This window comes from Fusarium flagelliforme, assembly GCF_020744385.1.
Source record: "Fusarium flagelliforme strain FIESC 12 MPI-CAGE-AA-0113 chromosome Unknown B0J16scaffold_1, whole genome shotgun sequence".
In the NCBI taxonomy this organism is placed as follows: domain Eukaryota; kingdom Fungi; phylum Ascomycota; class Sordariomycetes; order Hypocreales; family Nectriaceae; genus Fusarium; species Fusarium flagelliforme.
In genome coordinates this window covers 5,577,765-5,591,402 of record NW_025763503.1, presented here as the reverse complement: position 1 = coordinate 5,591,402, position 13,638 = coordinate 5,577,765, and the positions used below count along the sequence as shown (strand labels likewise).

At 50.2% G+C, this 13,638-nt stretch overlaps 5 protein-coding genes across 5 annotated transcripts; 2 read left to right on the top strand and 3 right to left on the bottom strand.

The window, feature by feature from the left end:
• Nucleotides 1-40: 40 nt before the first annotated feature.
• B0J16DRAFT_367234 (uncharacterized protein) lies at nt 41-2,025 on the bottom strand. Its single transcript, XM_046130119.1, has 5 exons — nt 1,812-2,025; nt 1,663-1,725; nt 1,425-1,511; nt 1,236-1,358; nt 41-1,162 (listed from the first exon to the last, which is right to left on the bottom strand). The coding sequence occupies exons 1-5, from the start codon at nt 1,890-1,892 to the stop codon at nt 371-373; spliced, it is 1,146 nt and encodes a 381-aa protein (XP_045989735.1). The 5' UTR covers nt 1,893-2,025; the 3' UTR covers nt 41-370.
• A 361-nt stretch (nt 2,026-2,386) lies between these two features.
• B0J16DRAFT_297569 (exocyst complex component Sec5-domain-containing protein) lies at nt 2,387-6,220 on the top strand. The gene is made up of 3 exons (XM_046124465.1): nt 2,387-3,099; nt 3,164-5,250; nt 5,306-6,220. The coding sequence occupies exons 1-3, from the start codon at nt 2,775-2,777 to the stop codon at nt 6,014-6,016; spliced, it is 3,123 nt and encodes a 1,040-aa protein (XP_045989734.1). The 5' UTR covers nt 2,387-2,774; the 3' UTR covers nt 6,017-6,220.
• Nucleotides 6,221-6,532: 312 nt separating this feature from the next.
• On the bottom strand, nt 6,533-8,767 carry B0J16DRAFT_259054 (uncharacterized protein; the record flags this gene model as incomplete). The annotated part of the gene is made up of 3 exons (XM_046123203.1): nt 6,533-6,639; nt 6,693-8,195; nt 8,248-8,767. Coding segments are annotated over 3 exons (2,130 nt in total), but the record flags the coding sequence as incomplete, so codon positions are not given.
• Nucleotides 8,768-9,204: 437 nt separating this feature from the next.
• On the top strand, nt 9,205-11,277 carry B0J16DRAFT_391800 (uncharacterized protein; the record flags this gene model as incomplete). The annotated part of the gene is made up of 10 exons (XM_046131953.1): nt 9,205-9,329; nt 9,383-9,395; nt 9,480-9,506; nt 9,572-9,637; nt 9,691-9,769; nt 9,820-9,903; nt 9,961-10,079; nt 10,133-10,196; nt 10,252-10,396; nt 10,449-11,277. 10 exons carry the CDS (start codon nt 9,205-9,207, stop codon nt 10,798-10,800), a joined length of 1,074 nt encoding a protein of 357 aa, XP_045989732.1. The 3' UTR covers nt 10,801-11,277.
• B0J16DRAFT_378533 (organic solute transporter Ostalpha-domain-containing protein) lies at nt 11,083-12,933 on the bottom strand (the record flags this gene model as incomplete). Its single annotated transcript, XM_046130927.1, has 3 exons — nt 11,083-11,547; nt 11,598-12,765; nt 12,821-12,933. 3 exons carry the CDS (start codon nt 12,931-12,933, stop codon nt 11,083-11,085), a joined length of 1,746 nt encoding a protein of 581 aa, XP_045989731.1.
• Nucleotides 12,934-13,638: the final 705 nt, after the last annotated feature.

Genomic DNA, 13,638 nt, shown 5'->3' with positions numbered 1-13,638 from the left:
GGTCTGTGGAAGACCTCCCGAGCGACGTAGGAATGTCATGATAAATGTTATTATGCCGATTGCGTATGAGAGAAGCCCAAGGAGGCGTAGAGGTCCTTCAAGCCTTATGAGCAGAGCACAGGAGTAGATATCTTATTTTTTGACTATTCTGTTACAGTATCACATAATTTAGGCACAGATCACCACTTCTCATCAACCATTTTTTCGACCCATATCCTCAAGAGTAACTCCGTAACTTAATCATTTCGCCGTGCCTGATTCTAGGTTTGGTACAGTTCAGAAGTACACTACCCTGAAAAAAAGAAAAAAAGAGGAATCGCGTATAAACCCTAGTGTGAGGGAGCAGGTATCTAAACTGAAGCATGTGTATTTACAGCCTGGAGATAATGGCGGAAGCGTACTCGTTGGTCTTGGCCTTGCCACCGAGATCGCCAGTCAGGGCTTTGCCCTCGGCGAGGGTATCAAAGATGGCCTTCTCAATGCGAGAGGCGTGCTCGGTGAGACCCATGTGTCGCAGCATCATGATGGAGCTGAGGAGGAGGGCAGTGGGGTTGGCAAGGTTCTTGCCAGCAATATCAGGAGCGGAACCGTGAACAGCCTCGAAGATAGAGCACTCATCACCAATGTTTCCGGAGGGGGTGAGACCGAGACCACCGATCAAACCGGCGCACATGTCGGAGAGAATGTCACCGTAGAGGTTGGGCATAACAAGGACCTTGTCGTTGTAGGGGGTAGGGTCAGTGACCATCTTGAGGCAGCTGTTGTCGAGAAGCTCGGCGTCGAACTCAATACCGGGGAAGTCCTTGGCGACCTCCTGAGCGACCTTGAGGAAAAGACCGTCGGAGAGCTTCATGATAGTAGCCTTGTGGACGACGCGGACCTTCTTGCGGCCAATGGACTCGGCGTGCTGGAAGGCGAATCGGAGGACACGCTCGGAAGCCTCGCGAGTAATGAGCTTGATGCTCTGGACAACACCGTCGACAACAACGTGCTCAATACCAGAGTATTCACCCTCGGTGTTCTCTCGGATCAGGACAGTGTCGACGTTGTCGTAAGGGGTCTCGTAGCCAGCGACGGAGCGGCAGGGTCGCAGGTTAGCGAAGAGGTTGAAGGTTCGGCGGAGGGTAAGGTTGAGAGAGACGTGGCCCTTGCCAACGGGAGTCTAGAGGTCGGTGTTAGCCATTGAACCATATGCGATGCGCCTGGCAGATAGCTTTGCGCTCATGTCAACGTACAGCGAGAGGACCCTTGAGGGCAATCTTGTTCTTCTGGATGTTCTCAATGGCAGCATCAGGGATAGCGGTCTTGCCGTCCTTGATAATGGGGGTGACATCGACAGGCTCCCAAGCAATGGGGGTCTAAACGGAGTTGTGTTAGCATGACGGTATTTTTTGGTGCGACTTATACGGGTTGTCATGACGAACCTTGGCGGCGGCGAAGATGTCCTTGACAGACTGGGCGATCTCAGGGCCGATACCGTCACCCTCAATCAAACTGACCAAGAAGTTGCCCTGCGCTTTATGTTAGTACTATGTCAATTGCAATTGAGGCTATAGCCAAGCATTGTGTTGCGACTGAGCTATTTTATCTCGGCCTCATGCTCGGTTCAGCCGAGCGCTAGCATCGTCTGAAAGCTGTATTATGAGAGAGCGCAAAACGTACATTGGAATCCTTGGTACCGTTGTACTTGGCAACTCGTTCGCCAGAGGTCGAGTAGCATCGGTTCTGTATCAAAAAAGTAAGTAAATGTTCATGTAGTGCTCGGACTAAATTGTAGCGAATCCGGGCAAATTGTGGTGGTGATCTCATACGTAGAAAACGGCAGCGCGGGGAGCAGCAGCGCGCAGGGCTTGCCTGGAGGCGGGAGTTCGGAGAGCTCGAATGGCCAGCATTTTGAAGAGAGCGAGCAAATAGACTACCTTGATGCAGCTTGAGAGAAAGAGACAAGATGATGCAAGGTAAAGAGGAGAGTAGAGGGTATAATGGGAAAAGCGTGACGACAAGAAATAGAAAGAGAGGAAGAAGAGAAAACAACCGACCTATGAACTCGACTGAACCCAAACCAACCCAACCCCAAAACCAACCAAATCCGACTCCGAATGGCCAATGCTGCTTTTCATGGCGTTTGCGCCACAGCTTGACAGCAGGAAAACCCCCAGTAGCCACTGCTAGCCACGGGCAATAGCGGGGCCAGTCGCTGTAAATGCCTTGATTTACCCACTGTTACCCACTATTTCGCGTCTTTTCCAGGCCTTCTCATGGGTTCCTTTCGGCTACAGCCTCGTATCCCGCGCGGACTTACGCTTGCCAATTTTTTTTCTCTACTGGCTCGCATTTTGAGGGCCTTGCTCCGAGTGACGAGGGGCCGGTGGGCATCCGCTACCACGGCTTTTACTTACCATTTTGAGCTACAAGATCGATGTTTCATGCACGTCACAGGCAGGTCCCAAAAGTTGAGCTTGACAAGCCACACCATCAAATAAATGCCACATTTGAACCCCATAGCTCAGTCCTCCAGCCACATCTACACATGAGCTACCTAACCTCCTAGCTTCCCAGCATTAGTATTCAATCAATCGTTTCCAACAATGCGCCTGATAGATTAGACATATTCAGCAGGTCCTACCGCTCAATTTCAAGTCACCGATACTTCATTCCCGTACCAGAGAACGATTCCTCGCGATTTCGCCGTTTGGGCATAACATAAGCTCGACCACTCGAGCATGCGACGCATCCCCTAATTGAACACCCATTAGGCCATCATAACCGCCACCATGGCCGACATGGAACGTACTATCCTCGACTTTTACCAGATTCCGACCCTATATCCTACAGAATGGCCTGCCGAGAAAGACTTGGAGGATCGCGACGAAGATGGCGAGGACGAGAAGGGCGCTGCCCTGAAGAGAAGACAGTCTCGATACCAGGCGCTTGAGAGAGCTGTGAGCCAACGGAAGAGCAACATCCCTAGAGGGGACGACCAAGGAGGTGTTGGGAATATTGTGCAAAAAGATGAACCGGATCCTCTTGGGACGACGGATAGTGTCGTCAGAACGCTCAAGCATCTTGGTTTACCCCTCCAAGATGATCACCGACTACGTACGTTTCCGCATCATGACAGTTTGTTCTGAGATCGTGAATTGACTTTGGATCATCAAATTAGGTAACCGATTCCTTCTCTCCTCAACAACTTTCTCGCCTGCGCTCTTTCTTTCTCAGATGCATGCCACTGCCGATACTCGAAGTCTACTCACAGGTCTCGATGTTCTCTCACAGTCCATTGATCAAAAGTCAGCATCGCTCAAGGTTCTGGTCGAGACCAACTTTGAACGATTCGTGAAAGCCAAGGCAACTATAGATAATGTCTATAAGGAGATGAAATATCGTGGAGTTGAGCCACCTGACCCGAACAACCCAGGTGCTTCTAACGCAGCCCAACGCCGCAGCTATCGGAACAGTATGGTAGGCGCTGGGCTGGGGATCAACAATACCCTGACGTCCGCAAGCACTGATACGCGAAAGAAGAATGCCTTGATAAAGGAAAGTGAATATGGTGTTCTGGGCATCAAGGGCCCGCTGCTTGAAGTCTCAGCAAAAGCTGAGGATGTCTGGGGCCCCGCTTTGGGTGGAAGAGAGAAGGAAGAGAATTTGAAAACAGTTTCAAACCATCTGACTCGGTTCAAAGATTATGTGGAGCTGAGCACGTCGATAGCAGACAGTATCAAGCGGAAGGACTATGAATCGCTGGTCGATGAGTTCACAAGGGCCAGAAAAATTGCGGACGAAAGTCGACGACTGGCGGAGGAACTCGGAGAAGAGACACCCACAGAACCACAACTCTACCAGCTGTTGATAGCAGGACGAATGTGGCATGACGTGGACCAGCAGATTCGCATCTTCAAACGCGACGTATGGAAACGACTTGTCACACTTTACACAGCATCAAGGACAGATGGTGCCGGCGCAACTGGTCGCATACAAGACCAGCATATGGAACTCATCGGATTACTGTTGGAACTGGGCGCTGACGACAACCCGATCTGGGTTTGGCTTTTGAGTAGATACGATCACCTCAAAGGCAAGATCCAGTCGACAGCAGACCGTTCGAAGGTTGAGATTGAGGTGCTTCGTCGCAGGCTGGCCAGCAATGATAAACCCCACCCCAACATGATTGCTGCGCATCTTCGCTCTTTAGGCCGACCAGTGATCGAAGACAAACCTATGACGTTTGACTCACCTGATGTGATAGAACTGTGGGAAAAGATGCTATCTTTCCTTACGAGTCTGCTATCGAGTGAAGGAATCCTGGGCGAGGTTATAGAGTTCTGGCAAACAGTGCAAGGGTTCATCAATGGTTCTGCCCAAGCCGCTCTTCCTGTAGGATACCGTGGTGAGTCTCGGCATCACCACGAGCTATCACAGGATAGTATCAACGAATTGAGAAAGGGGGCCGTGGAGCTGGTAGACTTGCTTCGAGAACATGCTTATTCTTTCTTTGTGGATATGCCTCCCGAAGATGTCTCGTTGCTCTTTTCACCACTTCCTAAGACGCCGGTTCCAGGGACACCCGGCTCTGACTCTTTGGCATCTCCGCGAGATCCTCGTTTCAACTTCGACCCAAACAACATGCCACCTCCATCACCCAAGAGGGGCGAGGTTTGGGAAAAGCTGGCTTTCTGGCCCCCATGGTCAAACTCTATCAGTGGTGTACATTACTTATCTAAGATGCTGACTCTGGTAGGCGCTGGGGCAGGCGACTTGGCGTGTATTGAGCCAATCGAGTCAGGGGAAGGTCAGGTACTCGATCGTCTGAGAAGTCTTGTTGGAGGTTCTCGAGAGCGCTGTGTGACAGCATTGTGCGCCGCCTGGAATCGAGATGCTGAGAACATTAAGTATGTCGAGGATTGGCAACGTTCCGTTGAGATGGGTGATGTGACACGTATGCCAGCCAGCTTCGCTGCTTTCGAAGGAGCAGTATTGTTGGGCATGCAGAAGATTCTCTATATCCCCGATGCCATGTCCAGGTCCGGTTCGGGAGATATTGTCTTGCCCCCACCGACCAAACTTCTTCAGATGGTTCGCAGCCAATATGTGACCACGCTGTACAAGGCCTTGAGCGGCATGGTCGAGAATGCCGAGAGATCGTTGAAGAAGACCGAAGACGACTGGTCGATTGATAGTGAAAGATCTCTTGCGTCGGCCGCAGCACCAACTATGGCGGGCAAGGGGGCGTTAGACTCGGGAGACAGGGTGAGTTTTTGTTTTTGGCTTGGATTATGACATGAAACTGACATTTTCTTTCTAGAATATCCGTATGCTCATGACGCTGAGCAACCTTTCATCGCTTCGGTCACAAGTGGTGCCGAGTCTTAACCTGCAGTTTGAGAACGCATTCTCTGTCAAGTTAACTGACGAGTCCAAGAAAATTCGCGAAGTCCTTGGGCAAATCCACGAGCGGCTTTTTCAATCCTATACCAAACAGTCGATTGAGAGACTGCGCGATGTCATTCAATCTGGCATCTCAGCACCTGATTGGGCTCCTGGCCAAGGGCAACGCACGCAAGTCGCCAAACCATACGTCTACGAGGCTCTCCTTACCCTTGTTCTTGTCCACTCACAAGTATCTACTACTGCCCCGGCTCTTACAGTCGAAGTCCTATCTTTCCTTCTTGAGCAGACGTCTATTCAACTCTTGGAAGCGTTCCGACGCCGCCCACGATACACTCTGGAGGCCCTCATGCAAGCGACCCTCGATGTCGAGTTTGTTGCTCAAACACTCAGCCACTACACTTCGGAACGGGCCTCGGAACTACAGAGTCAGATCTACCAGGAACTTGATGCGCGTACAGACAACGATGCTCGCGCACGTCTGCAGGGCGAGCTAACCGAGATGCGCACTGTTCTCAAACGTCTAAGAGAGGCAAGTAAGAACGAATTTGCTTGCTTCAAGAAGCCAAAACGACCTGGTCACGGTCCTAGCAGGAACAACAGTGGTATATCGGGCATTTCAGCCTAGAAGGCTCTTGAAATGTCTGGTTATAGCACCGCAAACAGCCAAGAGAAGGAGGATGGTAGCAACACAACGACAATGGATTCTACGTATTGAAATGGGCTGTGATGGATGAAATACTGTAGTCGAGAATTTAGCGGAGCAAGTAATAACGATGATGCATGACCAATCCTAATGAAGGCATTTTGGTTACAAGTACAGTAATACCATACATTTCCACCAAGAAAACTCGAGGTATCTTGCTTCTTTTTCTCTATGCCGTAAACGCCAGACATTAACCACAACCCTGTATCGTGTATTTCTCCGCCACCTTCTGTGAAATACAGCGATAGCCATAACATCCCCGGCTAGTCATACGCGCGCGTGTTTCGTGTGGTATCAAAATTCATTTGCTTTTTTCCGTCCATTCATTAACCATTAAACGGGGTGAAATTACGTTCGTCAGCTCAACATCATTTTCGTCGAGTGCTCTGTGCTCAAACAGTGTACAAGGGTCGTCTGCTCAAGTCTGTTGGGGTTGCTCTAAGGAGAGTTTGTAATGAGAAGATGAGAGCAGAACATCATTTCTAAAGATCGAGAGTCTGCAGGGGAGAAAGGGTGGCCTTCTTGTCGGGCGAGGATGTTGTCATCTGGTGTGATGGTTAGCAAAGAGCTTGGGCCGATTGCGACCAAGTATACTTACAGTCCAGATCAATGTTTTGGAAATAGGTCGCTATGACAGGGTCTTGCTCTGAAGTAGCAAGTTTGCCTGTTTCATCGCGATGTGTTTGCGGCAGAGCCTTACGAATCGCTAGAAGCATCTTCAACAGCCCGGAAAGGTTATTACCCTGTTGTGTGAAGACACTGGGGTCTCGTTCCAAAGGCCATCCAGGGCGAAGATGATCTTGCTCCCAAGCCTTGAAGGCCCACGTAGATTTCTCAAGGCAGTTTAAGAAAATGACAGCTGTCAGGTACATCTTAAAGTTGACCTTAACTTTGCTATCCTGAAGGACGCGGTGCATGCCACTCAAAAGAGCCTTGGACGTGTTGTTGGCTTTTCTCTCTGCTGCAGCGTTGAGTTGCATACAAAGGGTCGTGTAGATGTCGGCGTCGTTTTCGCTTTTGGCCTCTTGAATACGCCGGGGCTCTTCGCTGTTGTTGGCTGGTCTTTCGATAACGTTCCACTGTCTTTCGCGGTCGATGCTTTCTACCAGGCCCCATAACTCTAAGGACTTTCGAAGCAGATCGTCTTCCGATTCTTGCAATTGCTGAAGCGCCAGGTCCAGGGTGACGCGCATGAATTTTGAGGGCTCTCTATCGATGAATAGTTGAAAGACATCACGCATGTAAGCTTCAACCTTGCCAGGAACATCCTCTTTGTCCTGGTCGATCATGATAACCTGGAAGAATGAATCTTTGCTGCCTCGAAGTTCTGCAAGCGTCTCACTAGGCTCTAGCAACGCAACCAAGGCCTCAAGAACAATGACTTTGCCGGTTTCAGGGAAATGTGAAACCTCTATCATGGTGCCATCATGGGTCATGTTTATCTGGTTCTTCAAGAGATTGATGCGATTCTGGGACAGGACAACCTGGACACCAGCCGAGTACAGGTCGAGTTGTTCCTGGAGCCTTGTTCGTACACAACCAGTTCTCCATACTCTCGGCGCAAGAACTTTTCGACAAGTATCACACGGGGTTCCTTTGCCACAATTCTTGCGAAGAATCCTGCACCTGATGCAGGCGCCAATCTTGCGAACCTCTTGAACCTCCTTGCGCCTCGCAGCAGTAAATCGAGATCTTGCATGACGGGGCCTCCCATTAAGTTGCCCATCACTTGTATCCATTCGAACACCACCACGAGTCATTTGTATAGGTGGTGGAGGGTGATCATGAATGAGAGGAACTGGCGAGGCGGTCGTCAAATACGTCATCTCGCCCCATGGTTGCGAAATGCCATTATCGGGAGCGGTTACTGCGCTTGGTGAGGTTTCGATAGAGGCTGGGATGTCCATGGGCGGCGGCGGCGTCACGGAACCGTTCTCGTCAACGAGCTGGGGGTCGAGAAGTGACGGGTTCAACCTAGCTGTAGCAGCAACGGCAACTGAAATGTTCGAGACGTCGGGCGAAGCGTCGCTATTGGGAAGCAATGCTTGGAGGCGTTCTTCGGGGGATAGCTCGGTTCCTGGGAGCGGCTGTTGAATCACACCTACCAGACTTGTTAGAAACACTTCTCACAGCCCCCGCATTCACCACCATACCTCTGTTTCCCTGATTTGATCGGTTCTCGTAGCTCACAGGAGGATTATCAAGGGTAAACTGCTCGTGAAGCTCAAAGCGATCCGAAACATGCTGAGCGTTGGCGGGGTCGGCGGGGTCTACGGAAGCTTGTACGCTCTGAGCACGGTTGTTTTCGTTCAGATCAACTTGTCGCGAGGCTTCTGCGAGAGTTTCAAGGGCGCTCCATCCTTGGGGGAGGTTGGGAACATCTACAGGCTGCCCGTTTGGCTGCGTCTCGGGAGGTGGTCGTTCAGCAGATGCTCGGGCATTCGTAATACCGTGAAGTTCAAGGCAGGCTCGCATACGATCGGATTCGGAGATGGCAGGACATTTCTTGGTTATGTGCGTGGTCAGGCTATCGATCCTACCCTTGGGAAAGTTCTCGCCGCATTGCTTGCACGTGTGAGGATATCGGTTACTGTTGTCGTTGAGCTTGGGGCCCCGGACGAAGTACTCGAGGATAAGGGGGTTGGGCTTGCGGCCCATTGCGCGCTCAAGGGCCTAGCCCACGACCTGGTCCTGCAAGGCGTTCAGTGCGCCTGTTCCACCAAAAGCCACTGCTGAGAAGACCGGCAGGCTGCAGATTGAATGCGATATTGATAAGGTAGAGCTGGGATTTGGTGATGGGATTGTGCCGTGGAAGCGATTCTGCCTTTGCAGACCGACAAATTTCTCACACCGCCTGTGAGATCGGACTTGTGGTTTATCCGAAACCTAACCTGTGTAGAGAAAGGTTAATTCTGATTGGTAGAAATTCTCCGACGCCTGAGTTCGTTATCCCATCTGCTGAGACGGATGGCGGGGCAGAAAAAAAAGTTGCACCCCGCGCTTCGGTTGATGATCCATCTTTAAGGCGTCTATTACAGGGCTCACTTTGCTGCTACCATTGACAAATCCCCTGAAACTTTTTCACCATTACGCCTCAAAACTTGAACAAGATGAAGAACATTCAGCGTCTTGAACTGCCAGCTGCGGCTGATATGCACGTTCATTTGCGTCAGGGCGAGTTGATGGACTTGGTAGTCCCGACTGTTCGCCAGGGTGGAGTTGATACGGTATTTGTGTATGGACTCTATAGAAAAGGTTCTGTATTCAAAGGCTAATGAAATATAATAGTATGCCTAATCTTGTATGTCTTTGCCTGTGAAATATGTGTATATGGGAGGATAGCGGCTTGAAATAAAGGTACTGAACCACTAACTGCCTTACACAGCTGCCTCCCCTCACTTCTGTAGAACAGGTATGAACTCTCGAATCACCCAAACAACCATTCGAACAGATCGATTTTGACAAAAGTTATTCAAGGTTCTCGAGTACAAGTCCAAGTTGACTGCCATCACTCAGGATGTCAACTTTCTCATGTCTCTTTATGTCAGTTTCATCTATTCCCACCCTATACTTAAGCTCGTTCTCACTCCCAAAAGCTTCATCCTTCAGTTACTCCTGAAGTGATCGCTCAAGCTGCCGAAGCTGGCGTCACTGGTGTCAAATTGTACCCTCAGGGTATGTTCTGATTGCTCAGAAGCTGATTGTAAAATGCTTACACTTTCCAGGTGTCACCACCAACTCCGAGAGTGGTGTTTCTGACATCACAGCATTCTATGACACGTTTGCTGCCATGGAGAAGCACGGCATTGGTAAGTGATTTACGAAAACATCCGGACTGATGGTGCTAACATTCGGGATCTGCCCAGTCTTGAACATCCACGGAGAAGTCCTCGAGTCTCTGGCACCAGCTGATACCACCTTGGAAGAGGCTTTCCTCCCCACTCTGAAGCAACTTCACGATCGATTCCCTCAGCTGCGCATTGTGGTATGTATGCCTCCGTTGTGATTATATAGACCAATGCTGACATCGTTGTTCAGCTTGAGCATTGCACTACTGCTGCTGCTGTGGAGGCCGTCAAGGCCTGTGGCCCTACTGTCGGCGGTATGATCCTGTAGTCCTAACAGTACGACCGGGTTTCCTCTAACAATTTATGTAGCGACTATTACCGCTCACCACCTCTACCTTACTTCCCACGAGGCTTGCTGCGACCCTTTCGCTTTCTGCAAGCCCATTCCTAAAAAGCCCACTGACAGAGACGCCTTGATCAAGGCAGTCGTCAGCGGCAACACCAAGTTCTTCTTGTGAGCCTTCTCTCTACCAAGAGATCCCTTGCGTGTACTGACAAAGTTACAGTGGAAGCGATAGCGCTCCCCACCCATTGCAGTCCAAGACATCTGCCGAGCAAGGCAAAGCACCTGCGGGTGTTTTCACTCAGCCCTACGTTGTGCAGCTCGTCCTTCTTGGCCTCGAAGAAGCCATTGAGCGTGGCGTCATCTCCGAGGCGGACGTTACCCAGGAGAAGCTTGAGAACTTCTTCAGCCGTAACGGGCGACGCTTCTACAAGTTGCCCGATACTTCTGGTAACAAGATCATCCTGGAGAGGAAGGGCGAGAAGATCCCTACTAGTGTTAAGAGTACCGATGGAAAGTCTGAGGTAGGTATCTCCAGACATGGTACTGAGGTGTTCAGCTTGACCTGGGCATAAGGTGGGGTTTTGGATTGATTGATTGATTGAAAGCGGTGTTGAGGTATAGAGGATGCATAGGGAATTCAACTGGGTAGTTAAAAGCAGCATTTGTAGCTTGATCGGAAGTCTCCAAAGTTCCCAAGTAACAAACGGCATGTATTCATTCGAGCGACGCTGTGAGTAGTTGTGACTGACTATAAAGACATTGTTGTACACCGACAACCATAACTCCATGCTATGCTTTCAAGTTGGATTCAACCCAAGCAGGCTTAAGGGTATTTCGTATACGCAAAGCAATTCTTATCTAGATTCTTCATCTCTCCCCCAGACATTTCTGAACTCATCCTCATCGGTTCCATAATTCGACTGATAATTGGAGGTTGAGTGATGCTCGGACTCATGATGATCATTGTTCCATGTCCTTGCCCCGCTGTTTCCGGGACTGACCTGCCCGTCATGCCCACCGACCTCAGCGGGAGCAGGTCCTTTGTCCAAGCCCAGTTTGCTTGTGTTAGGTTCCTCGTGCTTGACAACCTTCTTGGGCTTCTTCTTCTTTTTAATAGGGACAACAGGCTCAGCTTGAGGTTCCGTTTGAGGGGTACGTGCCGGAACATGCATGTTACTCCTTTGTTTGCCTTTGGTAGTAGGTGGGTACTCCGTCGCAGGCGACCTCACAGACGGGCTGTTGTAGGCAGATCTGCCGCCAAAGCTCCCAGGAGAGCGATACCGCTCTCTCAACGGCTCACTGGCCGTGATTACGGGATACTGGTCGAATTAGATGAATGGATGGGCGTTTGAGGGGCATAATCACTTACATTCCAGTCGCCATACTCCAGCTGTCGTGCTTGTTCATACAGGCGGTCTTCGTCAGCATCGACCTCTGGTTCTTCGAAAGTACCATGGGTGTTTTCGTTGATCTGGTCAGGGCGATTGTCGCTAGATTCACCATTACCTCGAAGGAGAGGCGTAGTGGAGTTGACTTCTCCCGGCTTAGGAAGCCAGTACTTCCCCTTTCCACCTCGCTCATATCTCATGCCCTCCTTGAGTCTCGCCAGTCGAGATTTGGAATCTTCGTGTGCCATTACTTTGTCACCAGAGTCAAAGATCCTGTAACCGTACGTGTCTCCTCGGAAGGTTAATTTGGAGTCTTCAATAAGATCCCTTATGCCGAATGCGTCTTTGAAAGCGTGTCGTAGAGGCATGCGCGCGGATAAAATGCTGTTGTCTGCAAAGTCGTGCCATGAAAAGGCATACCAATGAGCCACGGCAAAGATAGGCATTTCTACACAAATAAGAGCGTCCTGAATGGCCGCCGCAAGATTATCTGACGTATACCCCTCAACGTCGTCAGGGATTGCACCAAGAAAGACCAAAATCGACAGAAAGAAGCCTTGCCAGTAAGAAGCAAAGATGATGAGCTTGATGCATAGAAATTTGGGCACAGGCCGGAATGGCTTCAGGTCATGGTTCATGCAGACCCAGAAAAGACCCAGTGCGTACAAACTGACAGTGACACTGATATTGTAAATAATACCACTCCATAGGTAGCCTGAAGTGAGGCCAATATATCCTTCCTGATAGGTGCCGGTCGCTTTCATGATGATGGCCGACAGGGCAAGGATAGGCTTCAGCCAAGCATACTGAAGAATACCGCGCTTGATGGATAAAAACGTGTGAGGGTCAGAGATGTCAACCTTGGGAAGCACATGATTGAGCGGCCACAAATGGTGCACCGGGGCTCGACCGTGTGTCATGATGATAAGAGATCGTTCACCGCCGAGATAATTAATGAGAAGCTGGAAGAATGTGTATATCGTGAAAGCTTCGTAGATATCGCGAACCGGGTCAAGGAACGCGGCAGCTTTGAGGGAAACCATGCTCGTCCATGACGCTATCGAATATATAGGCACCATAAGAAGGATTCTGACGACGTATCTTTGCAAAAGAGGTTTGCGATAATTCTTGGCTTGCAACATTATTGAGCTGTGGGTTCGTGTTAGCTTTGCGCATTACTGCGAGCCTTGTGACGAGTTCATACATGACTGAAAGTATCGTCGCAACCACAGATGCAACGCCTGCAACTACCGTAGTGGCGTATGTAAGTTTCTGGCCTGTGCCGCCATCGGCCATGAATTCGATGTGATCCCCCATTGCTACAGAGAGGCGTGTAGTTCGTCGAAGTTGGAAGTGTTTGGGCGAGCGATAGCTGGAATGTCCTAGCACATGACTGGATGGCTGCGCAGGGTGACTGGTGAGCTTGAAAGGTCGCTAGCAGGAGGATGGAGATATGGATGACAAGTTGCCGAAAGTCTTCAGACTGCGCCGATGACGACGTCTTTAACCCTTTACAAGAGTCAAGTGTAGCTTAGCCATATACCGGAGTCGCGAACGGGACTTGGTGTTGACCTATATCCGTATTGCTGGGGCAGATGATGTAGTTGCTACCTCGAATGTGGTACGTAACGGTGTCTCAGGAATGATAGCTCCGGGGCGGCGTATTGTTCATGCGCCCTTACACCTGCCCCGTATTGAGACTAGCTGGTTGATGTTGATAATTAATTACAGGTATCTCACAACCCCTGTGGACTCTTCTATAATGATGACATAGCTTGATGATGAAGTTGTCCCGAGATAACTTCTGATCTTCCTTTCAACTAGTCCCCGACACGGATGGCGAAATGCTCAAGACTGCATCGTGATGCTCATCTCTGCTGGCTAGGTGGTCTTGGCCAAGATAGAAGCTCTGATATGGATGCGGGAGGGAGCAGGCGCTAGCCTTAAGCTCAACCACTGAGCGAAGGTATTAACAGTGGCTCCGCAACCCTGCATCCGCTTCTTGACAGGGAGTATTTCGGT

Coding starts and splice junctions, on each gene's coding strand:
- B0J16DRAFT_367234 (XM_046130119.1), bottom strand. CDS start 1,892: ATGCTGGCCATTCGAGCTCTCCGAACTCCCGCCTCCAGGCAAGCCCTG. Junction 1,512..1,662: donor ACGGTACCAAGGATTCCAAT/GTACGTTTTGCG, acceptor CATAAAGCGCAG/GGCAACTTCTTGGTCAGTTT. Junction 1,163..1,235: donor CCCTCAAGGGTCCTCTCGCT/GTACGTTGACAT, acceptor ACCGACCTCTAG/ACTCCCGTTGGCAAGGGCCA.
- B0J16DRAFT_297569 (XM_046124465.1), top strand. CDS start 2,775: ATGGCCGACATGGAACGTACTATCCTCGACTTTTACCAGATTCCGACC. Junction 3,100..3,163: donor CCAAGATGATCACCGACTAC/GTACGTTTCCGC, acceptor TCATCAAATTAG/GTAACCGATTCCTTCTCTCC. Junction 5,251..5,305: donor CGTTAGACTCGGGAGACAGG/GTGAGTTTTTGT, acceptor TTTTCTTTCTAG/AATATCCGTATGCTCATGAC.